This window comes from Mytilus trossulus, unplaced genomic scaffold, assembly GCF_036588685.1.
Source record: "Mytilus trossulus isolate FHL-02 unplaced genomic scaffold, PNRI_Mtr1.1.1.hap1 h1tg000110l__unscaffolded, whole genome shotgun sequence".
Taxonomy (NCBI): domain Eukaryota; kingdom Metazoa; phylum Mollusca; class Bivalvia; order Mytilida; family Mytilidae; genus Mytilus; species Mytilus trossulus.
In genome coordinates this window covers 1,804,786-1,831,627 of record NW_026963297.1, presented here as the reverse complement: position 1 = coordinate 1,831,627, position 26,842 = coordinate 1,804,786, and the positions used below count along the sequence as shown (strand labels likewise).

General features: G+C 31.9%; 1 protein-coding gene and 1 long non-coding RNA gene across 3 annotated transcripts; both read left to right on the top strand.

Moving 5' to 3' along the window:
* The first annotated feature begins 7,385 nt into the window (after positions 1–7,385).
* Positions 7,386–8,312, top strand: LOC134700006 (uncharacterized). Its single transcript, XM_063561406.1, has one exon. It carries the CDS (start codon positions 7,386–7,388, stop codon positions 8,310–8,312), a length of 927 nt encoding a protein of 308 aa, XP_063417476.1.
* Positions 8,313–14,935: 6,623 nt separating this feature from the next.
* On the top strand, positions 14,936–26,520 carry LOC134700027 (uncharacterized). 2 transcript variants are annotated; one of them, XR_010103735.1, is made up of 5 exons: positions 14,936–15,049; positions 20,429–20,497; positions 21,356–21,424; positions 22,673–22,741; positions 26,408–26,520. It is a non-coding gene; the product is annotated as an uncharacterized LOC134700027 (long non-coding RNA). The 2 variants fall into 2 exon arrangements; XR_010103736.1 differs by lacking the exon at positions 14,936–15,049 and adding an exon at positions 15,256–15,451.
* Positions 26,521–26,842: the final 322 nt, after the last annotated feature.

The window sequence follows — 26,842 nt, the reverse complement described above, 5'->3', positions numbered from 1 at the left end:
TTATTTTTAAAACGATATAACGGGTAATTTCTGGTCACCATACTTACCGGTGGTAACTTAAAAGTTACCCAATATCAATTATCACAAGAAATGTAGAATAAACACGATTAAATTATAATCCTTGTACCTTTCATAACTATTTACACCACTGGGTCGATGCCACTGATGGTGGACGTTTCTTCCCCAAGGATATCACCAGCCCAGTTCAGCACTTCGGAGTTGACATAAATGTCATTTATATGGTCATTTTTATGAATTTCCTGTAACAAATCATTGAATTGTTTGGAAAATATTTTCTTATATCAGGTATAGATTACCTTAACCGTATTTGGCCAACTTTTTTGATTTGAGCGTCACTGATGAGAATTATGTAGACGAAACACACGTCTGGCGTATTAAATTATATTCCTAGTACCTTTGATAACTATCTAATTGTAGAAATATCCTGCTTGTACCTCGGTGCATAACTTTTTTTTTACCAAAACCTATGCACACAATAGCCATTCTTCAGTTCCTTTTAGGGTGATTTGTAGTGCATCAACCACATTTATGTCATGATTGAATACCTCATATCCTTGTTTCTTTTCTGTTATATTCTCATATTTGATGATATGTAAAATCTGTCAATTTCAGAATACTGATGACGTCATTTGAACATAACATCTAATATTCTTCTCAATATTCTGATTATACCATCTTTTTCTTTCTTTTTTTTCGGTATCAATTTGTACTTTAAATAACAGGAAAGCGGTTCAGGCTCTTGAGAGTCTCTTTTTAGTGTATCCCTTCTTTGTTAAACCGTGGTTTTGTGGAGCCTGCAACTTTTTTCACAGAATGCTCGACATAGGGATAGTGATCCGGCGGCGGCGGCGTTAGCTCACTTCTTAATAGCTTAACATTTAAGCAGGTGGAATACCTGGATGCTTCATACTTTGTATATAGATGCCTCATGTTACGAAGTTTCTTTCAGTTTTATGGTTCATTGACTACTTGATAAAACAGTTGTACTTTTTTGTTATTTTAATTTCTCTCTTATTATGAGTAATAGGATAACTATTTTTGGGGGTATGTTTGTACCTTGCAAGGTCCTCATGTCTGTCAGACAGTTTTAACTTGACCTTAACCTCATTTCACGGATTAGTGAACAAGGTTAAGTTTTGGTGGTCATTTCCATATCTCAGATACTATATAAGCAATAGCTCTAGTATATTCAGTGTATGTATAGACTGTAAGGTGTACATGTCCAACTGACATGTGTCATCTGACCTTGACCTCATTTTCATGGTTCAGTGGTCAAAGTTAAGTTTTTGAATTTTGATCTTTTTTCAAATACTTATTTTTACTATAAGCACTCGGTGTATGGAAATATTTTATGATCTATGTCTGTAGCGCAGGTTTTATTTAACCTTGACTGCATTTTTACGGCTCATTGCTCATTGTTAAATTTTTGTATTTTGGACTGTTTTACTAAAATTATAGGCAATAGGTCATAAATATTTGTTGTATGGAAGAATTGTTCGCTGTACATGTCTGCCTGGTATGGTTCATCTAACCTTGATCTCATTTTCATTGTTCATTGGTCAATGTTAAGTTTGCTTGGTTAATGTTAAGTTTATGTGACAGTTGTAATAAAGCTTTATATTTAGGACTATCAACATAATATCAATGATAAGTAAAAAAGGCGAGACATTTTAGTGAGTGCACTCTTGTTATTCCTTTGTACGGATTGTGTGTCATTGCAATCAGAGTACCACTCACTGGGCTTTATTTGACCATTTGTGTCTATTAACATCTGTTATCTCATCCTCAAAATGTTTAGATAATTTCTGTATTTCAAACACGTCTCTCAAAAATCTGTATTAGTGTAAACATCCTTACAACATGATAGTAGATGATGTTTGATTAGGTGTAACATTTGTCACAAATCTGTATTAGTGTAAACATCCTTACCACATGAAAGTAGATAATGTTTGATTAGGTGTAAAATTTGATCTTTATATTTTATCAAAAATCTGAGAACCCCCTTGTAGATAATGGCTCTAGGAACAAGATATAATAATATCCAAACTATGGGGGTATCCACAAAAAAAGCTTACTTCAATTAAAAGTGGAAATTTCTTGTAAAATTTTGTAGACAGAGTTTACATATTTTTCATTTATTTTTGCTTTGTTTTAATACATATACATCATACAATCCAATTGGTGAATACTCTTGTATTGCCTTATGTGTACTGATGTGATGAGTACAAATTTTAAATCTGAACAAAGTGATATTTTCTTGCCTTTTAATGATCTCCATTTGCAACTGATTGGAAGGTACATCAGTCAGGAATCTGATAAAATATGTATAATTCATTAAATAATCTAGATTAATAAGTTGGTGCGCTAAACCCGGGTTGTATCCTCAATATACCTATCAACGACGCTCGAAGCAAAACAAAGAACGAAGGTAAATTCAAAATTTGTAGACAATGAAAGACCAGTTTGACAAACAATTTATGCGTAGGCTATGCGTAATTTAATCAGGACAATGATAGTATCTGTGTTAAATGTAAAATCACAAAAAATACAGAACTTGGAAACGAAAAGCCCTTATCAAATGGAAAAATCAAAAACGCAAACATATCAATGATGTTTATATGACCAAAATTGTCAAATGACCCGTTAAGGAGTTATTGCCCTTTAAGGACAATTTGGAATTTTGGATCCTTAATGGTCTTCAACTTTGTACTAGTTTGGCTTTATTAATATTTTGATATGAGCGTCACTGATGAGTCTTATGTAGACGAAACGCCCGTCTGGCGTACTAAATTATAATCCTGGTACCTTTGATAACTAATTAGACAATGATTTTTATGATTTTTAACTTTAAAAATCTTCTAAAATGAACATAGTATAGATTTTGTATTTTATTTCCTTGTACGTCAAGAAACATAGACACTATGGCTAAAATGGAACATATTGGTAAAATCATTTGGTTGCTTTTGTTGAAAAGATGACAGATACAATGAATATTTAAATTGCACATTTAAGCCGCTCATTAATATATTAAAAAGCAAAACTAAGCATTGATGAAAGATTTATGCAAAAAATACCAAACCTAACAAGTGAACGATTTAGGCTCTTGGGAGCCTCTTGCTTAAGAATAAATATGTTGTATTAAATTTGCGTTGAAGATGGAGCGTTTTCGTGTTTTAAGTTAATACGGATAGACATTAATCATACATATTCCCTTCACTTGTAACCTCTCCTTAAACATATGCTGATGTTTGATGATGTCTCTTGACAAACTAAGGGGGAACATTTGAAATAGTATCTAAATCCTTGAAGGTGTAATACAAAAAAACGGTTTGTTGTAATAACTGTGTGTCCTGTTTCTGTAAAATAACCACGAACATATTATTTATTGTTGATGTCTTGTGAAAGGAAACAAACTTAAACTGATTGAAGGAAAAATAATTAAAAACTGGGTCATATTAAGTATATTTCTGTAAAAACAAACAATGAAATTTTCCCATAGGGACTAATTTTACGGATAACACTGGCTCTGTTTACTATGAAGTTTCGAAAAAAATGGGTCCGATGAAGGTTTTCATTAAAAGCGTTTCCGACGCAAGATATATATAGTTGATACATTTATTACCAAATTCTATCCTGAACATAGATTTAGTGTGTTCTATAATTTCTACTGCAAATAAACAGTAGTGGTATTTGACACCATGTTTGTTTATGTATAAATTGTTGATTAAAGACAACCGTAATGCACATTTTACCTTCGTTAATGAATGGATCAAAAGTTGTGGGTTGTCTTTGTTTCAACAATTGCGTTTTGAATATATATGTATATATATATACAACTCGTCTAAACATCAACCCAACAATGTTAGATCTGTAAATTTGCTTTCGCAAATTTTTGGTTCTTCCCTCGCCGGGATTCGAACCCATGACCGATTGGTGTGAAGTTAAAAATTGAACAGAAAATGTTTGAAAACCCGGATAAACTTATAAAAAGTTTGGGTTATCTGCACAATTATTGATAGGTATCGTTGCTATGCACAATTACGTATAACCAACATATTGTCCATGATATGCTATAATTCGGAGTTAAGTATGGCGTCCATTATCACTGAACTAGTATATATATTTGTTTAGGGGCCAGCTAAAGGACGCCTCCGGGTGCGGGAGTTTCTCGCTGCATTGCAGACATATTGGTGACTTTCTGCTTTTGTCTGTTCTATGGTCGGGTTGTGGTCACTTTGACACATTCCCCATTCTCAATTTTATTTTGATCTGAGATTTTATTCCTTCATAGCCTGGTGCTAAGAAGTTGTTTTTTTTGTTTCTTAAGAAGTACATCTTTTACCTGTTTAGTAAATATAAAGTGTTAGAATTCATATTTATATGCAACACAATGAAAAGAGACCAAAAAGGTACCACAATCGCATGCGATAATCTAGAAAAATGAAATGTACACGTTTTCGACATATTACTTGGACCATCATATACAATTCTTATCAGAAGATGTGGTTTCATTGTCAACATACATGAGTAGACAGATATTCGTAGAACAAAGAACACATAAGCAGACAGATTATAATTTTTACTAACTCCGAAAGAATTAAACAGTTAAATAACTTTTTGCCACATGAATTCTGGATCCGAATATGTTACTATTGTAATTAATTTGTTCTCAAAGTCACAGACGGAGTGAGATCTCAATCGTTCCCGTTACCTCTAGCCTATGTGGAATAAAGAAACACACATCAATACGCACAGTGTATGGGTTTGAACTCTCAACCACAGGATTGCCAACACTCAGATACACTCAGGAACGAAACGTCCATCAGTAACGACATCGCACCAGTAGATGAAAACAGACCACAATGATACCAAACTTATAATTTGGTAGATAACAGTGAAATTAAAGAATTATATTTTAAAAACAGTTGTATAGTACGTTTTCCCTATGTGTGTTAAGTAATTTGTTAGGCTGACGCCGATAAATTAAATATCTATTGGATATATTTTAAAATATATTTAGTACATGTTATAGGTTGCACTTTGTAAATACAGCTGTTTCTCAAAACACGCCTCTTTTGGGAGATCTTGAATATTCATAGAAAATTAATTCTGTTTACATACTGGTTCTCAGTTATGCTCCCTGTGTTCCATCTCACAAAGACATAACTTGGGAATGTAACCTGTAAATAAACATGTGCATATTGTTTACATTGAAATCTGTGGTAACCTTTCATTCGAGGTAGGGGTAGTTAAGAAAATTAGTGTTAGTTTAAACTCTGAGAAGTTCAGGGCATATAAACGTTGAAAATATGCCGCACAGCTCTATATTTTGACCTTTGAAAACAATTGTGATGCATATATACTTTCAATTCTAGGATAAGATTTTTTTCAAAACTTCATTGTAAAAGTGGTACAGTTTAAGACGTAAAAGGAGTTCCTAAGGGAAATTGCATTGTCAATATATACAGAAATGCAACCTATAAGTAGTGTATAACAATATCCACCATATGTTTATAGGTTTATATAAATATCCCAGACCATATGACGATTTGGACCGTAAGCAGAATGAAAACAGACCACAATGATACGTTCCTGATCGTATGCGTATAAACGTGCATTATAGGACAAACATAAACCATATATGTATTTGGATTGTATGGGTAAATTTTAGACAAACATTTATTGGAATTTACAAATTAATATTATTATAATTAGTTAAATGAAGTGAAATATATCATCAGCCCTACATAATAATCTGGAAATATTATATCAACAACTGGTATTATAAGGGTAACAAAGCTACTTTATTCATTCTTTGCATTACTTTTCGACACGTTTTTATTATATTTTCTCATTGTATTTTCGCCGGATTTAAAAAAAAAAATATTGTTTAGATTCTTTTACGGTTTTTGTAGTAAACTTCCTAAATATTGTACAATCTTTTCTTTCGAATTATGTTTACTTCTAATAACTTCAATATTCAAAATAAAACTTTACCAACAGTTTTAAACATCAAAGTGAGTCGCCAGGCACCGGGACATAAATCCAAAAGATTCATGAGCTGTTGGAATGAAATTCTGTTTAACTGTTCAATCCAGCTTCTTCAACTGTTACTTTCTTTTACAACCACAAATTACAAACAAATTGTAAATGAAATATCAGATATCTGATACTCTTCAACTTTGTACTTTATTTGGCTTTTTAAAACTTATTTTGCATTTGAGCGTCACTGATGAGTCTTTTGTAGACGAAACGCGCGTCTGGTGTTTATATAAAATTTAGTCCTGATATCTATAATAAGTTTATATCATCAACACTAGTAACATTTCTCGTGACGATTTAGCAATAGTTAAACGTCGCCTCGCAGATATTGAAAAAATTGAACTATCGAAACATAAAGAAAAACAAAGGAATAAATGTCAAAGAGATAAAATTCACACTGTCCATTTGAATCAGCATATGAATGATATTAATACAACAAACCATAAGATCCCTAGAAAAAGAAAATTTAAAAGACGGACACAAAAAACAGAAAGCATTGTTGTAAATTTGTCATCTAAAGAACTTACACGTGCTGAGGAATCTCTTCTAAGTAAAGGTTTAAACTTCTGTCCTATCCCATCAACTGTTAACATCTTTTTAGCTAGACGAAGACCTAGACCAATTCGCTCGACGTTTACGCTTGAAAGATTTTTTTCTACAATAGGGGCAAGAAAAACCTTGAAGAAGCCGGATTAACAGATTCAGATACTGACACCAATGAAGAAGTCACGCCCATCCCAAAATTTAGGAAAACAAGTTCATGGAAACCACCAAAGAGTAAAAATGATAACTTGGAGTCATTCATTAACTACGTGAGGTCTGATATAAAGTCCTGTATAACAAATACAAGAAATTATAATTTATCCAAGTCAGAAAGTATAGCTTTGAAAGCGTTAAAAGATCAAGAGGATGTTGTAATAGAACCTGCCGACAAAGGGGGCGCTGTGGTTATCATGAATAAAACAGATTATATAGCAGAGGGGAATCGCCAACTTTCTAACTCCAATTTTTATAAACAATTAACCACAGATCCAACGCTTAATGCTATTCGAAGGATCAACACCATCCTTCAAGAAATGTTCGACAATAAGCATATAGACAATGACACCTTTGATTATCTCCGACCTCTTGAGAACGAAGCAAAGGCCGGACGATTCTATTTGTTGCCTAAAATACATAAAACGGGCAATTCAGGTCGACCAATTGTGTCAGCGAATAGTCATCCAACTGAAAAGATATCAGAACTTGTAGACCATCATCTAAGACCTCATGTGAAATAACTACCCTCATTCATTCAAGATACAACTGATAATCTCAAGAAAATGGAAAGCCTCAATCCTTTACCAAGCAATACTATACATGCATCCATGGACGTGTCTTCTTTATATACCAACATTCCACAAGACGAAGGAATAGCAGCGTGTGCAGATGCATGGAACACTCGTAGTGAAAAAAATCCTCCTACTGAGTGCCTTGTTACACTTCTGAAACTATTACTGGAGAATAACAACTTCTCTTTCAATGAAAAACACCATCTCCAGGTAGACGGTACTAGTATAGGCACAAAAATGGCCCCGTCATATGCCAACATATTTATGGGCCAACTTGAAAAACGCCTCTTGGCTAGTGCTCCATATCAGTCCTTATCATGGTTCCGATTCATTGACGATTTTGATTTCAAATGGATAGATTCACAACAACATCTCAATGAATTTCTAGAACAATGTAACTCTTTCCACCATTCAATAAAATTTACATATGAATCATCGATGGAGAAAATTAACTTCCTCGATACTACGAGTTACATCAAGAACGGAACCATTATAACGGACCTTCATTTCAAACGAACAGACAAACATCAATTCCTTTCTCCTAAAAGTTGCCATCCTAAACACTGCTCCCGTGGTATCCCATTCAGCCAGGCATTGCAAATCAAGAGAATATGCTCTACTGAAAATACGAAAAATTCTAGACTTGGACAACTTCGTAAACATTTAGTTGTTCAAGGATACAATAACAACATCATTGATAGCGATTTCGAAAGAGCAAACAGAACTAGTCGCCAAGAACGTGTTGAGTACAAAAATAAGAATAAAGCAGCTAACAGAACACCCCTTGTACTCACTTACCATCCTGATTTTAAAAATATGTCATCCATTGTTCAGAAGCATTGGAAAATTATAGAAAATAAATTTAAATCTAAAAAAAGTTTGTTCATCACCACCAGTCATGTCCTTCAGAAGACCTAAAAACATCCGTGACAAATTAGTGACATCGGTATTAGCAAAGCAGCCTAATCCCAATCCATCGCCCGGTTGCTACAAACAATGTGGTCGAAGGAATTGTTTGTGTTGAAAATCTGCCAATACAAGCAGTTCTTTCATCAGCTCCATTACTAAACAAAATTATACCATCTACTCTTATTCCAACTGTTAAACGGAAAACTCAATTTATATATTAACATGTGACACTTGTGGCATTCAGTATGTGGGAGAAACAATGGACAAATTTAATATTCGGCTCAATAACCATCGTTCATCGTACAAAACCAACAAAAACTGTCCTCTCAAAAGACATCTTAGGTCAACGAAACATCCTTTTCCAAATTATAGAAGTCAACACCGAGTGGGACACCACGGCGAGGAGAAGAGAAAACTTTTGGATCCACCAACTCCACACTTTAGAACCTGATGGTCTTAACGAAAAAGACGAAAAAAGATACAGGAAAGATAAAGAATAATTTAAAACAAAGCATCGTCCTTTTTATCTCGTAATATTGGCCAATGGACGTTGCTAACTTCAACTACCAATTATGTATTTTCAAGGTAGCTAGGTCCAAGTGCAACATATACATTGAGCTGCAAAATTTTCTTATTTTCAAAGCAGCTAAATTCAATTGCTCATAGACATTGAGCTGCAAAATTTTCTTATTTTCAAGGCTGCTAAGTGCAACACATACATTGAGCTGCAAACGTTTCTTATCATTTTCATCCGATTTCACCTGGATAGATGCACGCTTGATAACGCTAGTTGGTCTAGCGAAATATTGCGTTTATTTTCATCATTTTGTTAATTTTTTAAACATTCTTATATTTACATACTAAATAGTGTGTTAAAATTACATTGTTAGGCAATTTATATATGGGATCGGAAAATTACATATCGGGTGAAAGCGAAGCTCGAATCCGAATATGGAATTTACTGACTCCATTTATATCGTATTAGGTCACTAGCACAGTATGTGACGAATTTATCTTACCGACTATCTTAACATGTGATATTAAGACTTGTGGTCTATAAAAGTGATCAAGTCTTCAATACTGTTAGTATTATGAACCAACTGCCATAGGTCTATTTAAAAACAAGAGCCAACAATAAAAACTTGTTAGCTTTAAATGTGTTGTATGGAATTAGTTCCAATCGTTCATTATCGATTTAAGATTTTTTTCTCACCGCCGTGTTGTTTGTATAAAGGGACACAACTCCACTACTAACATAATATGGATTATACACTGTCTCCACGTGGTTGCTCATTACCAATCCTTTTCTTAGAAATGTATAGGAGGTAAGATAAAATTACATCTCATGTATTACTGACATGCTGGATACACAATCGTAACATATCAAATTTACGTGACCTTTTTTAACAGTTAAAATGTTAAGTTTTATTTCATTTACATTTAAAATTAAGTAGACCCTATGCGTACAGTCTGACCGTATACGCATTTTGAAGTACGGATAGATCCAAACAAATACTCATATGGTCTGGAACATAAATACTATTAAAATGTCTTAATACGTACTGTTATCATCCGTCAGTGGCATTATTTAATTCGTGTACTTTCTGGGATTGTAGTGTTGGTGGTTTACTTTTATCTTTTTTTAATTCCATTTTGCAACTCAGAAATTGAATGAAGATTATCGGCCGTTGTGTTTCCTAATCATAATTAATATAATTGTAGTTTGTTTTAAGTGTATATATACGACAGTTCCTAGCTATTTACTAAGTTAACGATTTAAAGTAGCTTCTGTTTTGCTTAGTAAATTCTAACATACGTTTGCATACAGCCAGTAATGAGTATATATATATTTTGTAAATTTGCCAATCAATTTTCATGGTTGCCACAAAGAAAGCATGAACCTTGTAGATGTCTGTAATTTCATATGATTGTATAATTTTAACATCTGTAAAATTCAATACAAAAGAAATATTTCTCAACTGTCAAGGAGAACACATTTCTCTGATTGAAATCAATCTCTCTCAAGAGAGACATCATTTAAATGAGAATTAAAACAGAGATTTAAATCTATTACTATTTTAATGCCTTTTTAATGCAATTATTACCTTGAGTCTTATGTTTTGTTGAGACCAGATACCAGAGATGAGATTGTTCAATTCATTCACACACATGGAACATGCATATGATGAATAAACCACTCAAGTGTTTTGACAACTATGATCGATTGCTTTAAAATTGAAATTCTTACCGTAATTCTTAATGTTAAATTATAGATTTAATCTCTTCTACGTCAAATAAATATACCATCAATTCAAATTCTTAAATCGGCAATCCAACCCATATTATTCGTATTATTCTGCATTAATATACAAAAGGAAAATATGTTTAAATAACAGTAGAGTAAAAGTCGTTTTAGGGATCATTTATTTTGACATATTTCAATAATAGTCCTATAACTTCGATAGCATTTCAACCCAATGTGAGCCTATTTTCGTATTCAGTTTCCTACATGCAACGACACTTATTAAATTATATTTTTCGTGAGATATAGGATGTTGGGATGTACGATAGGTAAAATTATAGTACCACCAGGTGGAAGGAGTTAACAAAATATTCTAAATATATGGCATGGTAGTCAGAAGAAAAAATACCCCTAAATTTTGTTAAAGTACTCCTACACCCCGCCCCCACCCGTACACTTTTAAAATTACAATGTTGAATTGATTAACATAAGAAAATACCAAAGCAAATAAATGCTGATGCTCGTTATTAACTTGTGAATCATCGCCTTTTCCTATGTACTTTTCATTATCACCTTGTGATGTGTCCATACACCGGAGTTAGGCTCCTAATGGAACGGTTATTTTAGCGTATACTTGTGTTTTGGTCCTGGGTGTCGAGTGACTGTTTACTGTTTAATGGTCATTATTATTTCTACAATATATTGGATGCAAAACTGCAGATTTATTTTCTTGATATATATTAATGTGATAAAATGTGTATGTAGATGAACTAAACGATCTACTCGTATATATTTAGTTGATTTTAAGAGCAGATTATGGAGTGTGGCGTACACGAATACCTTTACCCAACAGACACGTTCATAGCCTCCAATTCTAGATATTAGCCTTAATCTAGTATACACAATTAATCAGACAGAGAGAGAGAGAGAGAGAGAGAGACCGTTTAATTTCCCCAAAAAAAGTTTTTCATTTTTGCTATCAGTGTAAAAGCACGAGCATTTAACTTCAGGGGGTTATGCTTTTTCCTAAACAAATATTCTGATTCCCAATTTGACAAAAAAGTATTGTGGTCAAGCAGATTAATGCTGTTTTACCGGATCAACCAAATACTCTTTATTGTTATTGTTTAAATGTAATACGTGCTTCCTTTACGTTCGTTCGTACCTTTTGGCAAAATGTAAAAAAGCTCTATGAAAAGATTATATTGATATTTGGTCTCAAGATTGAATTGAATTGAGTGTTTAATTCTAAAATACCGGGATGTTTCGATTTTGTGTTTATTGCAAATAATTACGTTTATAAAATTAAAACAAATGATTACAATCCAACAGGCGGTTACTTACTAACTACATGGCTCCAGTTAACTGTTTCACTGTCAATTGTGTAATATCTGGACAGATACAAAATTGAAACCTTAAAAATAGTGGTTTCCCATATACACAATATCATAAAAAAGGGACGAAAGATACCAGAGGGACATAAGTTGCCATTTAAATTTCAGTATAATTTCAAAAATGGACGATGAAATATCAAATAATTATACAAAATTTAATGTTGACATTTCGGATTTATGGCTGTTTCTCCCTACATTTATCAAAATGTGTGACTCTTTACCTTCCAAATTAATGACGTTTTTCCCTTGACTCTTTTTCCGTGAACCTATTTCAACTAGATAATGTATGCCATAACTGTGAAATAATTTCGATATTTGAACGAACGAAACTTCGTTTAAGTGCATCATAGAAACGAGAATTACATTATCTTGTTCGTTTTTAATTTACGTTTTTAATGACCACAAGCTTTCTCTAACCAACTATAACTAAACTCATTTTATATATCCCATCAATACAGCAGTTCTAGATATTAGACCACCTTCGAATAATGCAAAAGACATTTCGTTTTCAGATATTACAGACGTCAACATTATTTTAACTATCAACCCAAATACATTTCATTCTTTTATTTTCTATATTTTAGTATAGCCTAAATATTGAATTTAAACTGATACACTTCGTCTCACTTTTATTGATATCAATGTTGATTTTTATTATACCAATGTCCATTCATGACTTTGTTATTACAAGTTTAGAAATTTTATACCATAATTTATATACGGTTTTATACAAAAAGAGACAGATGTTGGGAGTGGGATTAATTTGTATAAATTTGACAGTTTGTGATCAGTGATAAAATTTATAAAGCTAACGTGAATGATAATTTTCCTTTAATCATTATGTTTTGCTTACTTAACGTTTAAGTAAAGACAATCTTTATTGTGTAGCGAAATTTAAATTACCTTTCATTACACTTTTGACGATAATTTGTAGTTAACGAATAATGGTAAGTTTGTTTCATTTATTCTGTTTGGCTAAATAGACGTTCTAATAAAGAAAATCTTTAATTTGTAGATTTTTTTATTACACACCTGAAGATAATTCATAGTTTAGGATAATAATAGTAATCTGTCGAAAAGTATACTATCATTTAACAAATCATACAGATGTCCGCAACTAGTAATTTAAGACATTTCTGAAGTACATTTGCGTTCCGTTACACTCTTTTTATGAATCGAAATGGACACATGCCTTCGTGAGCTTATAGCATGACTAGCAAGACGATCAATTTTCCAAACAATTTTGATTAAATGTTTTCGTTTAACTTGCAATGGGGTGAAAGGGTTGTTTTCGAGACATTTTCACAGTTGTTTGACTTATTTGAACTATTATTCATTTGAACCTGAACTATATAATTTCTGTCTTTTATTTCCAATTAAAGTTCAGCCATATTGTCGTCAACATTGAAGATAGTAATTTGAAATATTTTGTTTTAAGTCGAATATGTCAAATAGCGAGAGTCTCGTAATAAAGCAAAATCGTACTCACTTCATGTAATTTCGTACTAAACAAGTAAACCTACATGGCGTTGTCAGTTTATTTTCGACTTATGAGTTTGTATGTCCCTTGGGAATCATTTGCTTCCTTTTCACGACGTAAAGGTGATTCTTTGACTTCTTCATAGTTTGTTGTTTATCATATACTAGTTACCAATTTGCAACAATTTGCATTATGACTTTTTGATTTTACCATTTGGTGAAGGACTGCCGTTTTGATTTTTTATTGGAGTGCAGTATTTTTAAAATGATAACGTGTTATAGTGTTCTTTCATTTGTTTTTGTTTAATATTACTTTTACTGTCAGGTCTGTTATTCATTTGACGTGACTCTGTACTATTGCATCCAATCATACATTGAACGAAACAATTATTTTATTTGTACATGTGTGACGTTGTTGTTATTGCTTTTGGTTGGCGGCTTACTTATGTAGTAATTCCGTCTTAAATTCATACAGCATAAATATTATGTATATATATATGTTTAGTCCTTAATTTATTTTATGTATTACATTTTGGCGATTAATTAGATGAATATGTGACGAACATGGTTGACTTTGTTACCATAGAGTGTTTATCTATGGAGGAAACAACACATAACAGGAGAAACATATAATAGGAAAATGAAAAAAAGCAAATGATAGTTACTAATGAAATGTAAATTATGATATCATATAATTGTTTAGAAATTTTATCTGTTTGTTCACCTTTTTGTCGTCTGTGATATACTTATCAAAGTATATTTAGAAACATAGAACAAGACATATGCTAGTTTGAAAAATGCTACCAATGTTAGCATGTCAAACAATTTTCGTTGATGAAGGGTCTAAATACAGCACAAACAACATTTTCCAAAAGACGAAAAAAGTGAAAAAGTATCTTTTAACAAAACGCATTTGACTATATATACAAACATCTGTGTGTGTTTATGTAACTGGCATCGTCTAGTCCGAATTAAGATTTTATCATTCTATTCTCATATAAAGGATTTAGCACTTCTATTCCAAAAAAAAATATATGAGCGTATTGATTGTGTTTGTTGGTTTTTCTTATTTTCTAATAATATGACTCTAATTGTCATTTTGGGATGATCTGAAAAGACATACATTGCATTTTTTTTTGTTCTCCCTTTTCCTTTAGCTTTTAACATATAACGTTAAATAAGCAAGACAAATGTTAGTCGCACTTTTCATGAAAAACGGCTGTAGCAAATGTTTCTATTATTACGTATACAAACAAAGCGTGTTGTGTTGTGTTGTTTTAATTTTTTAATTTCTTAAAAAATATGACGGTAATTATCCATTGTAGAGAATATTAAAGTGATGTTGTATTTTACCCTTATTATATACTGTTAAATTATATAGTGTTCTAATCTTCAATAGATAACAGTGTTCAAATTGAATGTTGATACTTGTTAAAATTAAATGCGTGCATTTCATGGTCAATTAGTACTCATGTTTGAAAGGTGATTGATTTACTGATGTATAACACAGGTAGAAAAGGTCTATTTTATTTCGCTAAATGGACTGACACAAATGTAAAGTGTGTATTGCACTTCTGACTTACTTATAATTATTCTATGTGTATTAAAAAAGGAAATGATTTCAGATTTGGGTGAGTTTGTATTTTTCTTTAAAATTGTTTATTGTTTAACTTGATAAAATAGTTTAACTTGAGGGACCATCTGAGATTTACTTCATATACACTGGTTCAAAATATATTATTGTTTATTTTATAATATCTAAACTAAGACTAAATGAAACTAATATTGCAGAGTTTTTCTTATTTTCTTATAAGTATATTAGTGTCCCGTATGGGACTAAAAGTGTGTGTGTATCCGGATAGAAGGTGTTTCAATGAGAGATCTATTATGTCATTATTTTTAAGCGTATCAAACATCTATTTTCGATGCGCATCATATTTTGAGCAGACTAATAGAAAGTGTACAACACCGTTTGTGATTTTGCAGTTTGCATGCAGCTCCTGGGATTGAAACGTGCATTCGTCATTCAGTAGGTCAGTGAGCGGAGAATTATCTATTATTATTAGCTCGTGTATTTCCTCTATAGGCCCGGAATATATAATCCAACCGTCATCCCTAAATCTGCAAGTGATTATCATAGGGTTTCTGTGTTGAAAGCGTTGTAAAATGTTTTGAAGAAACACAAACATTGTAAGGTCCGCCAAGGTTTCACGGTAATGTTTATTGTTAAATATAAATTCATTTTCATTTTTTTCTCTAAAATAAGCCTTAATAGGCGTTGTATACTGTCCTTTGTTGGCACTTTGATATCATTCTTGCTTGGATCAATATTGGTCAGTTCCCCGTTTGTGGCTTCCAGTATGTCATTAAATGTAAAAAAAAGTGTACATATAATTGGCATCGAATGCTACTTATAGGTAACAGTCACGTTTGGGTTTTATATTTTCAATCGAATTAATAAAACTTGACTTATCTTTTATATATATGAATATTATTTTAAGTTCAGCGAGGTCCGAAGGGCACCGTGTGAGCTTTGACTAATACTTGGCGTCCGTCGTCGTCCGTCGTCTGCCACCGCCAGTTTTGGCTTATATCTCAGAAACTAAAGCATTTAGAGCAAATCTGACAAAGGGTAAACTGGTTTAAAAGGTCCAAATGTATCAGCCCTGAAATTTTCAGATAAACCGAAGAACCCATTGTTGGGTTGTTGCTACTTAATTGGTTTTTAAGGAAAATGTTCAGTTTTTTGTTATTATCTTGAATATTATTGAAGATTAAGATAAATTGTAAACACCAAAAATTTTCAACGAAGTAAGGTCAAGGTTTTATGTTACCAAAATTTTCAATTGACCCGTTATGGATGTATTTGCTCTTTAAGGACAATTTTACACATGTCTATGTTTTTAAACAAATCTTCGCAAATGAATCTAGGATAAATTTTGTATTGTATTTACTTGTTGTACGTCTAGAAACAGAGACAGTATGGCTAAAATGCATTTATTTGCTTTTGAAGAAAATATGACTGATACTATGCACATTTGAATTGCATTTTAAAGCCACATATTAAAATACATTAAAAAGCAAAAATGATCATTGATGAAAGATTTCAGTAAAACAATAACAGGTGAGCGATTTAGACTCTTGAGAGCCTCTTGTTTAACAAACGGAACAGGAATATAATCGATATAGTGTCCACTATTGTGTAGAGGTGTTTTACACAAGGATACAATTGGTCTGCTCGGAATTAAATTTTCTCGTCTAGCTGTTTCATTTCTCTCCATTTCTGTTGGTATATTTTCAAATAGTTTATGTATTTTAGGCAACAGATAGAATTTTCCTACTTTAGTTGTATTTATGTTTTCTTTCAAATATCTGAATGTTATATTGTCAAATATGATTAATATTATGTAGGTTTTTGTAATACTGAACGACATTTAAGCTACCTCCTTTACTTTGTATTCAGCAATTTCTTCGTAATAAATATTATGTTTTTTTCACAACAAATACATTCCTTATTCTAAAGATAGTTTGTTACAATTATACTTTACTGTCCAAGCGCCAGTGGAGTATTCCTGTGAAAAAAACTCTGAGTTGCCAGGAACATACTCACAATATAACATAAACTATTATAGTATATGCAAATTATTCTATCAAATCAATTTCTTCAAATTTATGAAATATACACTTCGAGAAATTATTTTGCTTTCATTCATAACCCTTCTTAATTTCTTTATAAACAATTCATACACATCTATATATTTCAATTTCGTATTTGGCACAACTTTTAGGAATTTTTGGGTCCTCAATGCTCTTCAACTTTGTATTTGTTTGGCATTTTAACTGTTTTGATCTGAGCGTCACTGATGAGTCTTATGTATACGAAACGCGCGTCTGGCGTATTACATTATAATCCTGGTACCTTTGATAACTATTTACACCACTGGGTCGATGCCACTGCTGGTGGACGTTTCGTCCCCGAGGGTATCACCAGCCCAGTAGTCAGCACTTCGGTGTTGACATGAATATCAATTATATGGTCATTTCTATAAATTTTCTGTTTACAAAACTTTTAATTTTTCGAAAAACTAAGGATTTTCTTACGCCCAGGAGTAGATTACCTTAGCCGTATTTGGCACAACTTTTAGGAATTTTTGGGTCCTCAATGCTCTTCAACTTTGTATTTGTTTGGCATTTTAACTGTTTTGATCTGTGCGTCACTGATGAGTCTTATGTAGACGAAACGCGCGTCTGGCGTATTAAATTATAATCCTGGTACCTTTGATAACTATTTACACCACTAGGTCGATGCCACTGCTGGTGGACGTTTCGTCCCCGAGGGTATCACCAGCCCAGTAGTCAGCACTTCGGTGTTGACATGAATATCAATTATATGGTCATCATGGTCATTTCTATAAATTTTCTGTTTACAAAACTTTAAATTTTTCGAAAAACTAAGGATTTTCTTACGCCCAGGAGTAGATTACCTTAGCCGTATTTGCACAACTTTTAGGAATTTTTGGTCCTCAATGCTCTTTAACTTTGTATTTGTTTGGCATTTTAACTGTTTTGATCTGAGCGTCACTGATGAGTCTTATGTAGACGAAACGCGCGTCTGGCGTATTAAATTATAATCCTGGTACCTTTGATAACTATTTACACCACTGGGTCGATGCCACTGCTGGTGGACGTTTCGTCCCCGAGGGTATCACCAGCCCAGTAGTCAGCACTTCGGTGTTGACATGAATATCAATTATATGGTCATTTCTATAAATTTTCTGTTTACAAAACTTTTAATTTTTCGAAAAACTAAGGATTTTCTTACGCCCAGGAGTAGATTACCTTAGCCGTATTTGGCACAACTTTTAGGAATTTTTGGGTCCTCAATGCTCTTCAACTTTGTATTTGTTTGGCATTTTAACTGTTTTGATCTGTGCGTCACTGATGAGTCTTATGTAGACGAAACGCGCGTCTGGCGTATTAAATAATAATCCTGGTACCTTTGATAACTATTTACACCACTAGGTCGATGCCACTGCTGGTGGACGTTTCGTCCCCGAGGGTATCACCAGCCCAGTAGTCAGCACTTCGGTGTTGACATGAATATCAATTATATGGTCATCATGGTCATTTCTATAAATTTTCTGTTTACAAAACTTTTAATTTTTCGAAAAACTAAGGATTTTCTTACGCCCAGGAGTAGATTACCTTAGCCGTATTTGCACAACTTTTAGGAATTTTTGGTCCTCAATGCTCTTCAACTTTGTATTTGTTTGGCATTTTAACTGTTTTGATCTGAGCGTCACTGATGAGTCTTATGTAGACGAAACGCGCGTCTGGCGTATTAAATTATAATCCTGGTACCTTTGATAACTATCTGCTCTGAAACATAGTATAATTTGAAAATGCAAAAATCTGAAACTGTCACAAAATAGTTAAAACCATAAGAACCCTTATCTGATATGTTGAATCCAAATACTATATGTTTAACTGATATTTTATTTTACAAAATTTATTTGTGCAAGATGTTCTACGTTATCCCTAAAGTCTTTTAAAAAATAACACGTTATAAAGAAATGAAAGTAATCTTCCTCTTCTGTTTAACAAAAAAATACATTCATTTTTATCAGAAATTTTCCATTTACATAGTAATTACTTTGTTGGAATACTATAATGCAGTAGTTTCCATCTAAACATTTTCATCTTATTCTCTCTTAAAGATTTAGATATAAAATCGTTTACGAATGAAATTTAGCTTGCTATCTAACTATAAATTGCTTGTCCAAATATTTATACCAATTGCCTGTGAATATTTTTGATCTACTAGACTATTATATAACATTTTATTATAGATATATTTTGATTGTATTTGTTTATTTCCACATATCAAATTGTCCTTATTGATACTGATTTTACTCTTTAGAGAGTTTCCTTCAATTCCGTTGGGATGGAAGATTTTACGATTGTAAACTTTACAATCCAATTAGACTGATTGTTTAATTTTTCTAAAATAAAAAAACAAAAACATCTGATCACTTTCCCGCAAGATCAAGTAAGTCGTTGATATAAATCAATCCACTCGCTACCCAGTTTTGAAAGAACAAACTATTGTTGCAATGTTTAACGTATCGGTTTCCAAAAATAATCTATTTTCTAATATTTGAATTTTGTAAAACTTTCTCCTGTTTTTACCCAGTTTGGAATTACTTGTAAATAAAAGTCTAGCATAATTTTAAATTCTGTTAGTGATTTAACTCTGCCATTAATTCTAATATCAATGCGATACTAATAAGAAGTTGATATAAATAGTACACTTCTTCGGAGTTTTGCAGTTTTGCGTTTTCGCACGGACGTTAAGGGTTTTAGAAGAAAATTCCCATCATCATACACAACAAAGGTGGTGGTGGTGATGAATGATGATGATGATGATGATGATGATGATGATGATGATGATGATGATGATGATGATGATGATGATGATGATGATGATGATGATGATGATGATGATGATGATGATGATGATGATGATGATGATGATGATGATGATGATGATGATGATGATGATGATGATGATGATGATGATGATGATGATGATGATGATGATGATGATGATGATGATGATGATGATGATGATGATGATGATGATGATGATGATGATGATGATGATGATGATGATGATGATGATGATGATGATGATGATGATGATGATGATGATGATGATGATGACAGGGAATAAAACTTAAATGAATAAAATCGAAACTAGTGATAAGGTTTGCCAAACACTAGATAAGCACTTTTATAAAAAGATTCTTTCAATGACCATATCAATCATGATTTGATTTTTCAGACAAGAAGTCGTAAACGCATTCGAACACATATATCTGCATTCGAGGTTGCTGACTATTTTTGTAAAAAACTATAGATGAACTTAACTAAATTTAGTATTTCAGTTGTTCATTACTAACTTACTTCATTAATATTCAATTATTGACTCTTTTTATTATTAATTTCAGGAAAATTTTCAAACTTGTAGAATAATCTCACAACATCAGAAGCAAAACTTTTGGCGAGTTTTTAAACAGGTATTTTCGAATGACTGTCAGAAAAAAGAAAATCGTCGAAATCAAGATAATCAATCGTAGATTTATTCTTCCTAACATAACGGCACTATTGCATGTCGTCTACTTTTGCTGAAAAAATTACCTAAAACATAAGGCTCGTAAAACAGTCTTATCCAAAAGCAAATGCTAATAAAGTGATGTTTTTTTTTCCTTTTCAAGGAGAGGTTTTAAACAGTCGAAACTAGTAACAAGGTATACACCAAAATAAATAAGCACTTTCATGAAAAGATGCTTTCAATAAACATAACAATGGAAACTTCATATTTCAGACAATTGGTCGTAAACACATGCGAACGTATATATCTGCATTCGAGGTTACTGATAATTTTTTGGTAAAAAAATATAAATGAACTTATACAAAGTTAGTGTATACTGTTTTCCATTGTATTATGATTACTATCTGCATTGATATTCAATTATTGACTTTTTTTTCTATTATTAATTTCAGTAGAATTTCCAAACTTATGGAATACCCTTACAACATAAGAATCAAAACTTTTGGCGACTTTTATTGTTTGTTTTATAGAGATTAACATAATAACACAATGTTCACTGCTGTGCCTCTATTTTTAACATTTTTACTTATTATGTCTGTTTGTTTTGTTAATTTTTTTATAAGACAATCATACAAGTGAGAGGTTTAACTAGCTTTAAAAGCAGGTTTAATCCACCAGTTTTTATAAAAGAAAATGTATGTACTAAGTCATGATTATGACAGTTGATGTTGATTGGTTTGATATGGTCATTATTTTCTATTGTACTTTGATTACTATCTTCATTAATATGCAATCATTGACTATTTCCTATTATTAATTTCAGGAGCATTTCCAAACTTATGGAATGATCTAAAAACATCAGGGTCAAAACATTTGGAGACATTTACAAAAGGTTTACTCGAATGACTGTTAGAATAAACTATACATCAATATCAAGATAATCAACTGTACATTTATATCTTTTATATAAGCTTTGGATTTCAAATAGTTTGGCCACGATCATCACTGAAGAGACATGTATTGTGAAAATGCGCATCTGGTGCAAGAAAATTAGTACCGTTAATTTCATTACTACCACTGGGTCGATGCCTCTGCTGGTGGACTATTAGTCCCCGAGGGTATCACCAACCCAGTAGCCAGAAATTCGGTACTGGCATGAAATACGGATTTGTTTGTGTTATTAAAATTTGCTGTTACAAAATATTAGAAATTATCATAAATTTAGAAATGTATCTCCCTCGTGCAAAGCTCTGATTCCTTTCACGGATTTGGCTATACTTTTTGGACCTTTTGGAATATAGCTCTTCATCTTTTATATAAGCTTTGGATTTCAAATATTTTGGCCACGAGCATCACTGAAGAGACATGTATTGCCAAAATGCGCATCTGGTGCAAGAAAATTGGTACCGTTAATTTTATTATTCTACCTAATATAACGGCACTATTGAATGTAGTTCACTATTGCAAAAAAAATTATGAAAAAAGTAGGCACGTAAAATAGTCTTTCCTATAAACAATTCTGAATAAAATGACGTTTTCTTTTGCAAGGAGAGTCTATAAAAAGTCTATGAAACTAGAGGAAAAGTATGCACAAAAATATATAAGCACGGTTATAACAAAATTATTACAATGAACATAACAATGGTAGGGTCATTTTTCAGACAATTAGTCTTAAACGCATTCGAAAACATATATGTCTATATAACTTTTTGTCTATATGTCTGTTTGTCTATATGCCTTTTTGTGTTTCTTTCTTATATATAATGTGGCTTTGTACTTATACATCCCATCATTGTATTATTGTGCAATGGTAAATGTTTGTTAATATATTTGTTTGTTTTATAGGGATTAAGATAATTTTTCTCTATTTTTGACATTTTTTACCTGTTATGCCTGTTTGTTTTGTTCACAAATCGTTGTCAATAAAATGGATTTTAATACGACAGTCATACAAAGGAGAGGTTTAACAAGCTTTAAAATCAATTTAATCAACCATTTTTATAGAAAGAAAATGCCTGTACCAAGTCAGGAATATGACAGTTGGTGTTCATTGGTTTGGTATGGTCACTATTTTCTATTGTACATACATTACTAACTTCATTAATGTTCAATTATTGATTCTTTTTATTATTAATTTCAGGAGAATTTCCAAACTTGTGGAATAATCGCACAACATCAGAAGAAAAAGTTTGGCGACTTTTATAAACAGGTAAATTCGATTGACTGTTAGAAAAAAGCAATATATCAAGATCAAGATTATCAACTGTACATGCATTCTATCTAATATATAATGGCACGATTAAATGTGGTTTAATTTTGCTGAAATCCAAATAAAAAAGGTATGCACGCAAAACGATCTTATCCAAAAGCAATTACAAATGAAATGATTTTTTTTTCTTCTACTGCAAGGAGAGTCTTTAAAAAGTCGAAAGAAGTGACAAAGTATAATAAAAAAGAATAAGTAAAGACTTTTATCAAATGACGCTTTCAACAAACATAATACAATTGAGAATGGAAATGGGGAATGTGTCATAGAGACAACAACCCGACTAAACAAAAAACAACAGCAGAGGGTCACCAACAGGTCTTCAATGTAGCGAGAAATTCCCGCACCCGGAGGCGTCCTTCAGCTGGCCCCTAAACAAATATATACTAGTCCAGTGATAATGAACGCCATACTAATTTCCAAATTGTACACAAGAAACTAAAATTAAAATAATACAAGACTAACAAAGGCCAGAGGCTCCTGACTTGGGACAGGCGCAAAAATGCGGCGGGGTTAAACATATTTGTGAGATCTCAACCCTCCCCCTATACCTCTAACCAATGTAGAAAAGTAAAATGGTAAGTTCATAGTTCAGACAATTAGTCGTAAACGCATTCAATCAAATATATCTGAGTTCAAGATTACTGATTATTTTTGTAAAAGAATCTAAATGAACTTAAACAAACTAAGTGTACACTTATAAAGTGTTCTTTATTCTTCTGTGTGCATTGACGTCAAACATTTGCTATTTTGAAATAAAAAAATACATTTTGCAAATTACTCTGCAATTTTTTAAGTTCATTGTTTGGAAATATGTAACAAACATCTTTTGACATCAACTCATAAAAATCTTTTCTTGAATGCGATTTGAAATTTGTAATATTCATGAGATTACACATTTTGATTTCATGAGGATATTTAAAAAAAAATAAGTTTGTGTTAAAATGAGTTAATTTTTCAACATTTTAAATTAATAAAACATTTGTATATACTTGTTTAAGAACAAAATATATTTTAATTTCATTGTAAAAAGTATATATTAAAATTGCTGACCTTAAGCATTTTTTTATTTGACTTTACATATTGAAAATGAAAAATGCTCCAAAGTGGAGCATTTTTCAATTTGACATCAAATATTGAAAAATGAAAAATGCTCCAATATGGAGCATTTTATATTTTATATTTTGACATTATAAATTGAAAAAAGAAAACTTATTCCGAACATGAGTAGTATTAATATATTATATATATGATAACATTGAGAATAGAAATGGGTAATGCGCAAAAGAGACAGCAATTCGACCAAAGTGCAGACAACAGCCAAAGGCCACCAATGAATCTTTAATATACCTCTAGTCAACAAACACACATCAATGCGCACAGTAATGCTCATTTCAAAAGAAGTCCGAGTTCGATGTCAGAACAAGTAATGTAGTATATGTATTTGATTTTAACGACATCAATCTCTGTATTACTAAAATATATTACACCATGGTTTTCTGTATCGCAAACTAGTCATTACATTCAATAAATTGTATCAACGGTACAATGACACCATTCGCAAAAAAAAGGCACATCAACACACAGACATGTTATATGTTCAAATGTACACATCAAATCTTATTCTGTAACGGTAATATTCTATACAAAACACAAATATGTCGGCATTCACCTCAAAACCTAACCAAACAGGCTTATTCAAAAGGGATACAGTTACGATACTGTCCATAAGAATGGCATATTTTAGTATGAATATTTATTTACTCAATGACATATGGTTTTTGCATTGTAAATACACAAATTTATTATAAAACAAGTTGTTGGCATAAAACGGTTTATGTTCTTTTCACATATTTTATGATGATATCATACAAAAACCCCGAATGAGAGAGATTATGCTTGAAATTCAGTTGATGAAGACATTATCTGTCAATCAGATTAATTTATGTCTGGAACGGGCATTTCAGTAATTGATAGTAGTCTGTTGTTAATGTATGTATGTATCATTGTCATTTAGCTTAGTTTTGACATCTATTAGGCCCGAGACCACAATTAATTCCTCTATCATTTCTTTATAACGTTTTGTCGCATTAAAAACAAATCTATTTTTTTTGTGTTGTGTGTGTGTGTGTAATGCACAGTACGTCAATACAAAAATATCAAGTATACATCATACACATTTGGTAAATACACATCCATACCCCTTAGGCAATTCAAGAGATGTTCCCAAAAGTGTAATTATACCCTTTTTGTACCTGGCCTAATCACTATTTCCATATAAACATCAGTTAAAATGAAAAATCCAAAAGTTTTATTTAAGCTCTCTTTTATCATTTCCACCCCAGAAAAACTAAGAAATCTGAGGAAGGGAAAGAAAAAAATAAAGACAAAATACACTATTATTAAAGGGAACTATATTCGTAGACAACGAAAAGCGGGATCATTAATTGTGGTTTTCGGCCAATAAGATATCTGACTCTGAGTTTTACTGTGCGTGATTTCGTGTCTATGTTTATTCTACATTGTTTAGAGGTGTTAGATGGTCTAACAATACATATGTATGTCCAAGTCAGGAGCCTCCGTCTTTTGTTAGTCTTGTTTATGTGTTGTCAATTGAATTAATTGTTTTCTAAATATTGGACTTGTGTGTAACTTCTATCTTAAATGCATACGTACACATGTTAAGGGGTCAGCTGCATAAAGTCCGCCTTCGGTCGCAGAAATTTCCCGCTGTGTTGAAGACCGATTGGTGATCTTGAGCTCTTTTTGCCTTTTGATCGGGTTGTTGCCTTTGTTACACGTTCCACATTTCCATTCTTAATATACACATTTAAGGATAATTGTCATGTTCCAGACACGTGTAGGTATTCTGTCGTGTGTTTTGCGGGTAAACTAATTAATAAAAATTCACATCTTTTTGGTAATAATTGTACCTTTTAGTATATTTCTCATGTTCAAAATTAGGTGATACACACATAGTGCACACGTATACATAATTAACAAGTTCTTCAAGATGTTTTAAAATACTGTCGACAATTTGAATATTTAAAACACATATATTGAAACAAATTTCATTTCATTCTAGATCTACTCATTAAAAATTAAAAAAAATTATGCAGTTTTGATCATCCTTTTAAATTTTTATATTGCGAAATAATTTCAATTCAAAATGAAACATGCATATTTTCATTTTTCAACCTTTTAAGTCAAATTACAAAATACTTAATGTCAGCAATTCCAATTTTTCTTCTGAAATGAACTTATATTATTTTTCCTTTCTAAAACAAGCATCTGCAAATCATTTGATGTATTCAAACTGTTGAAATTTTATCTTTTTTTAATATCTTCGTGAAATAAAAAAAAAAAAATTCATATAGATAACAAATTTCAAATATCATTAAGAAAATGATTTTTCAAAAGTCGCTTCAAAAGAGTTTTGCCTTATGTTTAAAGTGTGAAGAGCAATTTGCTATATTCATTTTTTTCTGTTAAAAATGCCATTTTTTGGCGTAAATATACACGGTCTTATGTTCTGTTGTACATTGATAACCTAGTACTTCATTTATTTAGGATTCAATTATTGACTATGTTTTTTATTATTAATTTCAGGAGAATTTCTCAACTTGTGGAAGAATCTTTAAACAGAAGAACAAAAACTTTCGGCGACTTTTACAAGGTTTGGACCTACTTAAAAAAAAAACTTCAAGCCGAACAAAACCCTGGATTTTTTTCAAGTAGATAGCTACGAAGCTTCCCTTTTCATCTAGTACGAACAACAGTCTTGCCGTAGAACTTTTTTTATTAACTTTTCTGTAAGGTGGGGGTAGGGTGTTCGACCCTAACTCTGGATCTAGTTTAATAATAAAAAAATAAATCAAACAATACCCTGGATTTGTTTTCTCAGGTACACCTCATCTACCTTACTTCCCTTTTGCGCATCGTGCAGAAAGATGCATTGCCGAAGAACATTTGTTTATTAACTTTTCTGTAAGGGTTGGAGAGGGTGTCAGACCCCTACGTTAGACATACTTGGAAAAAAACTAA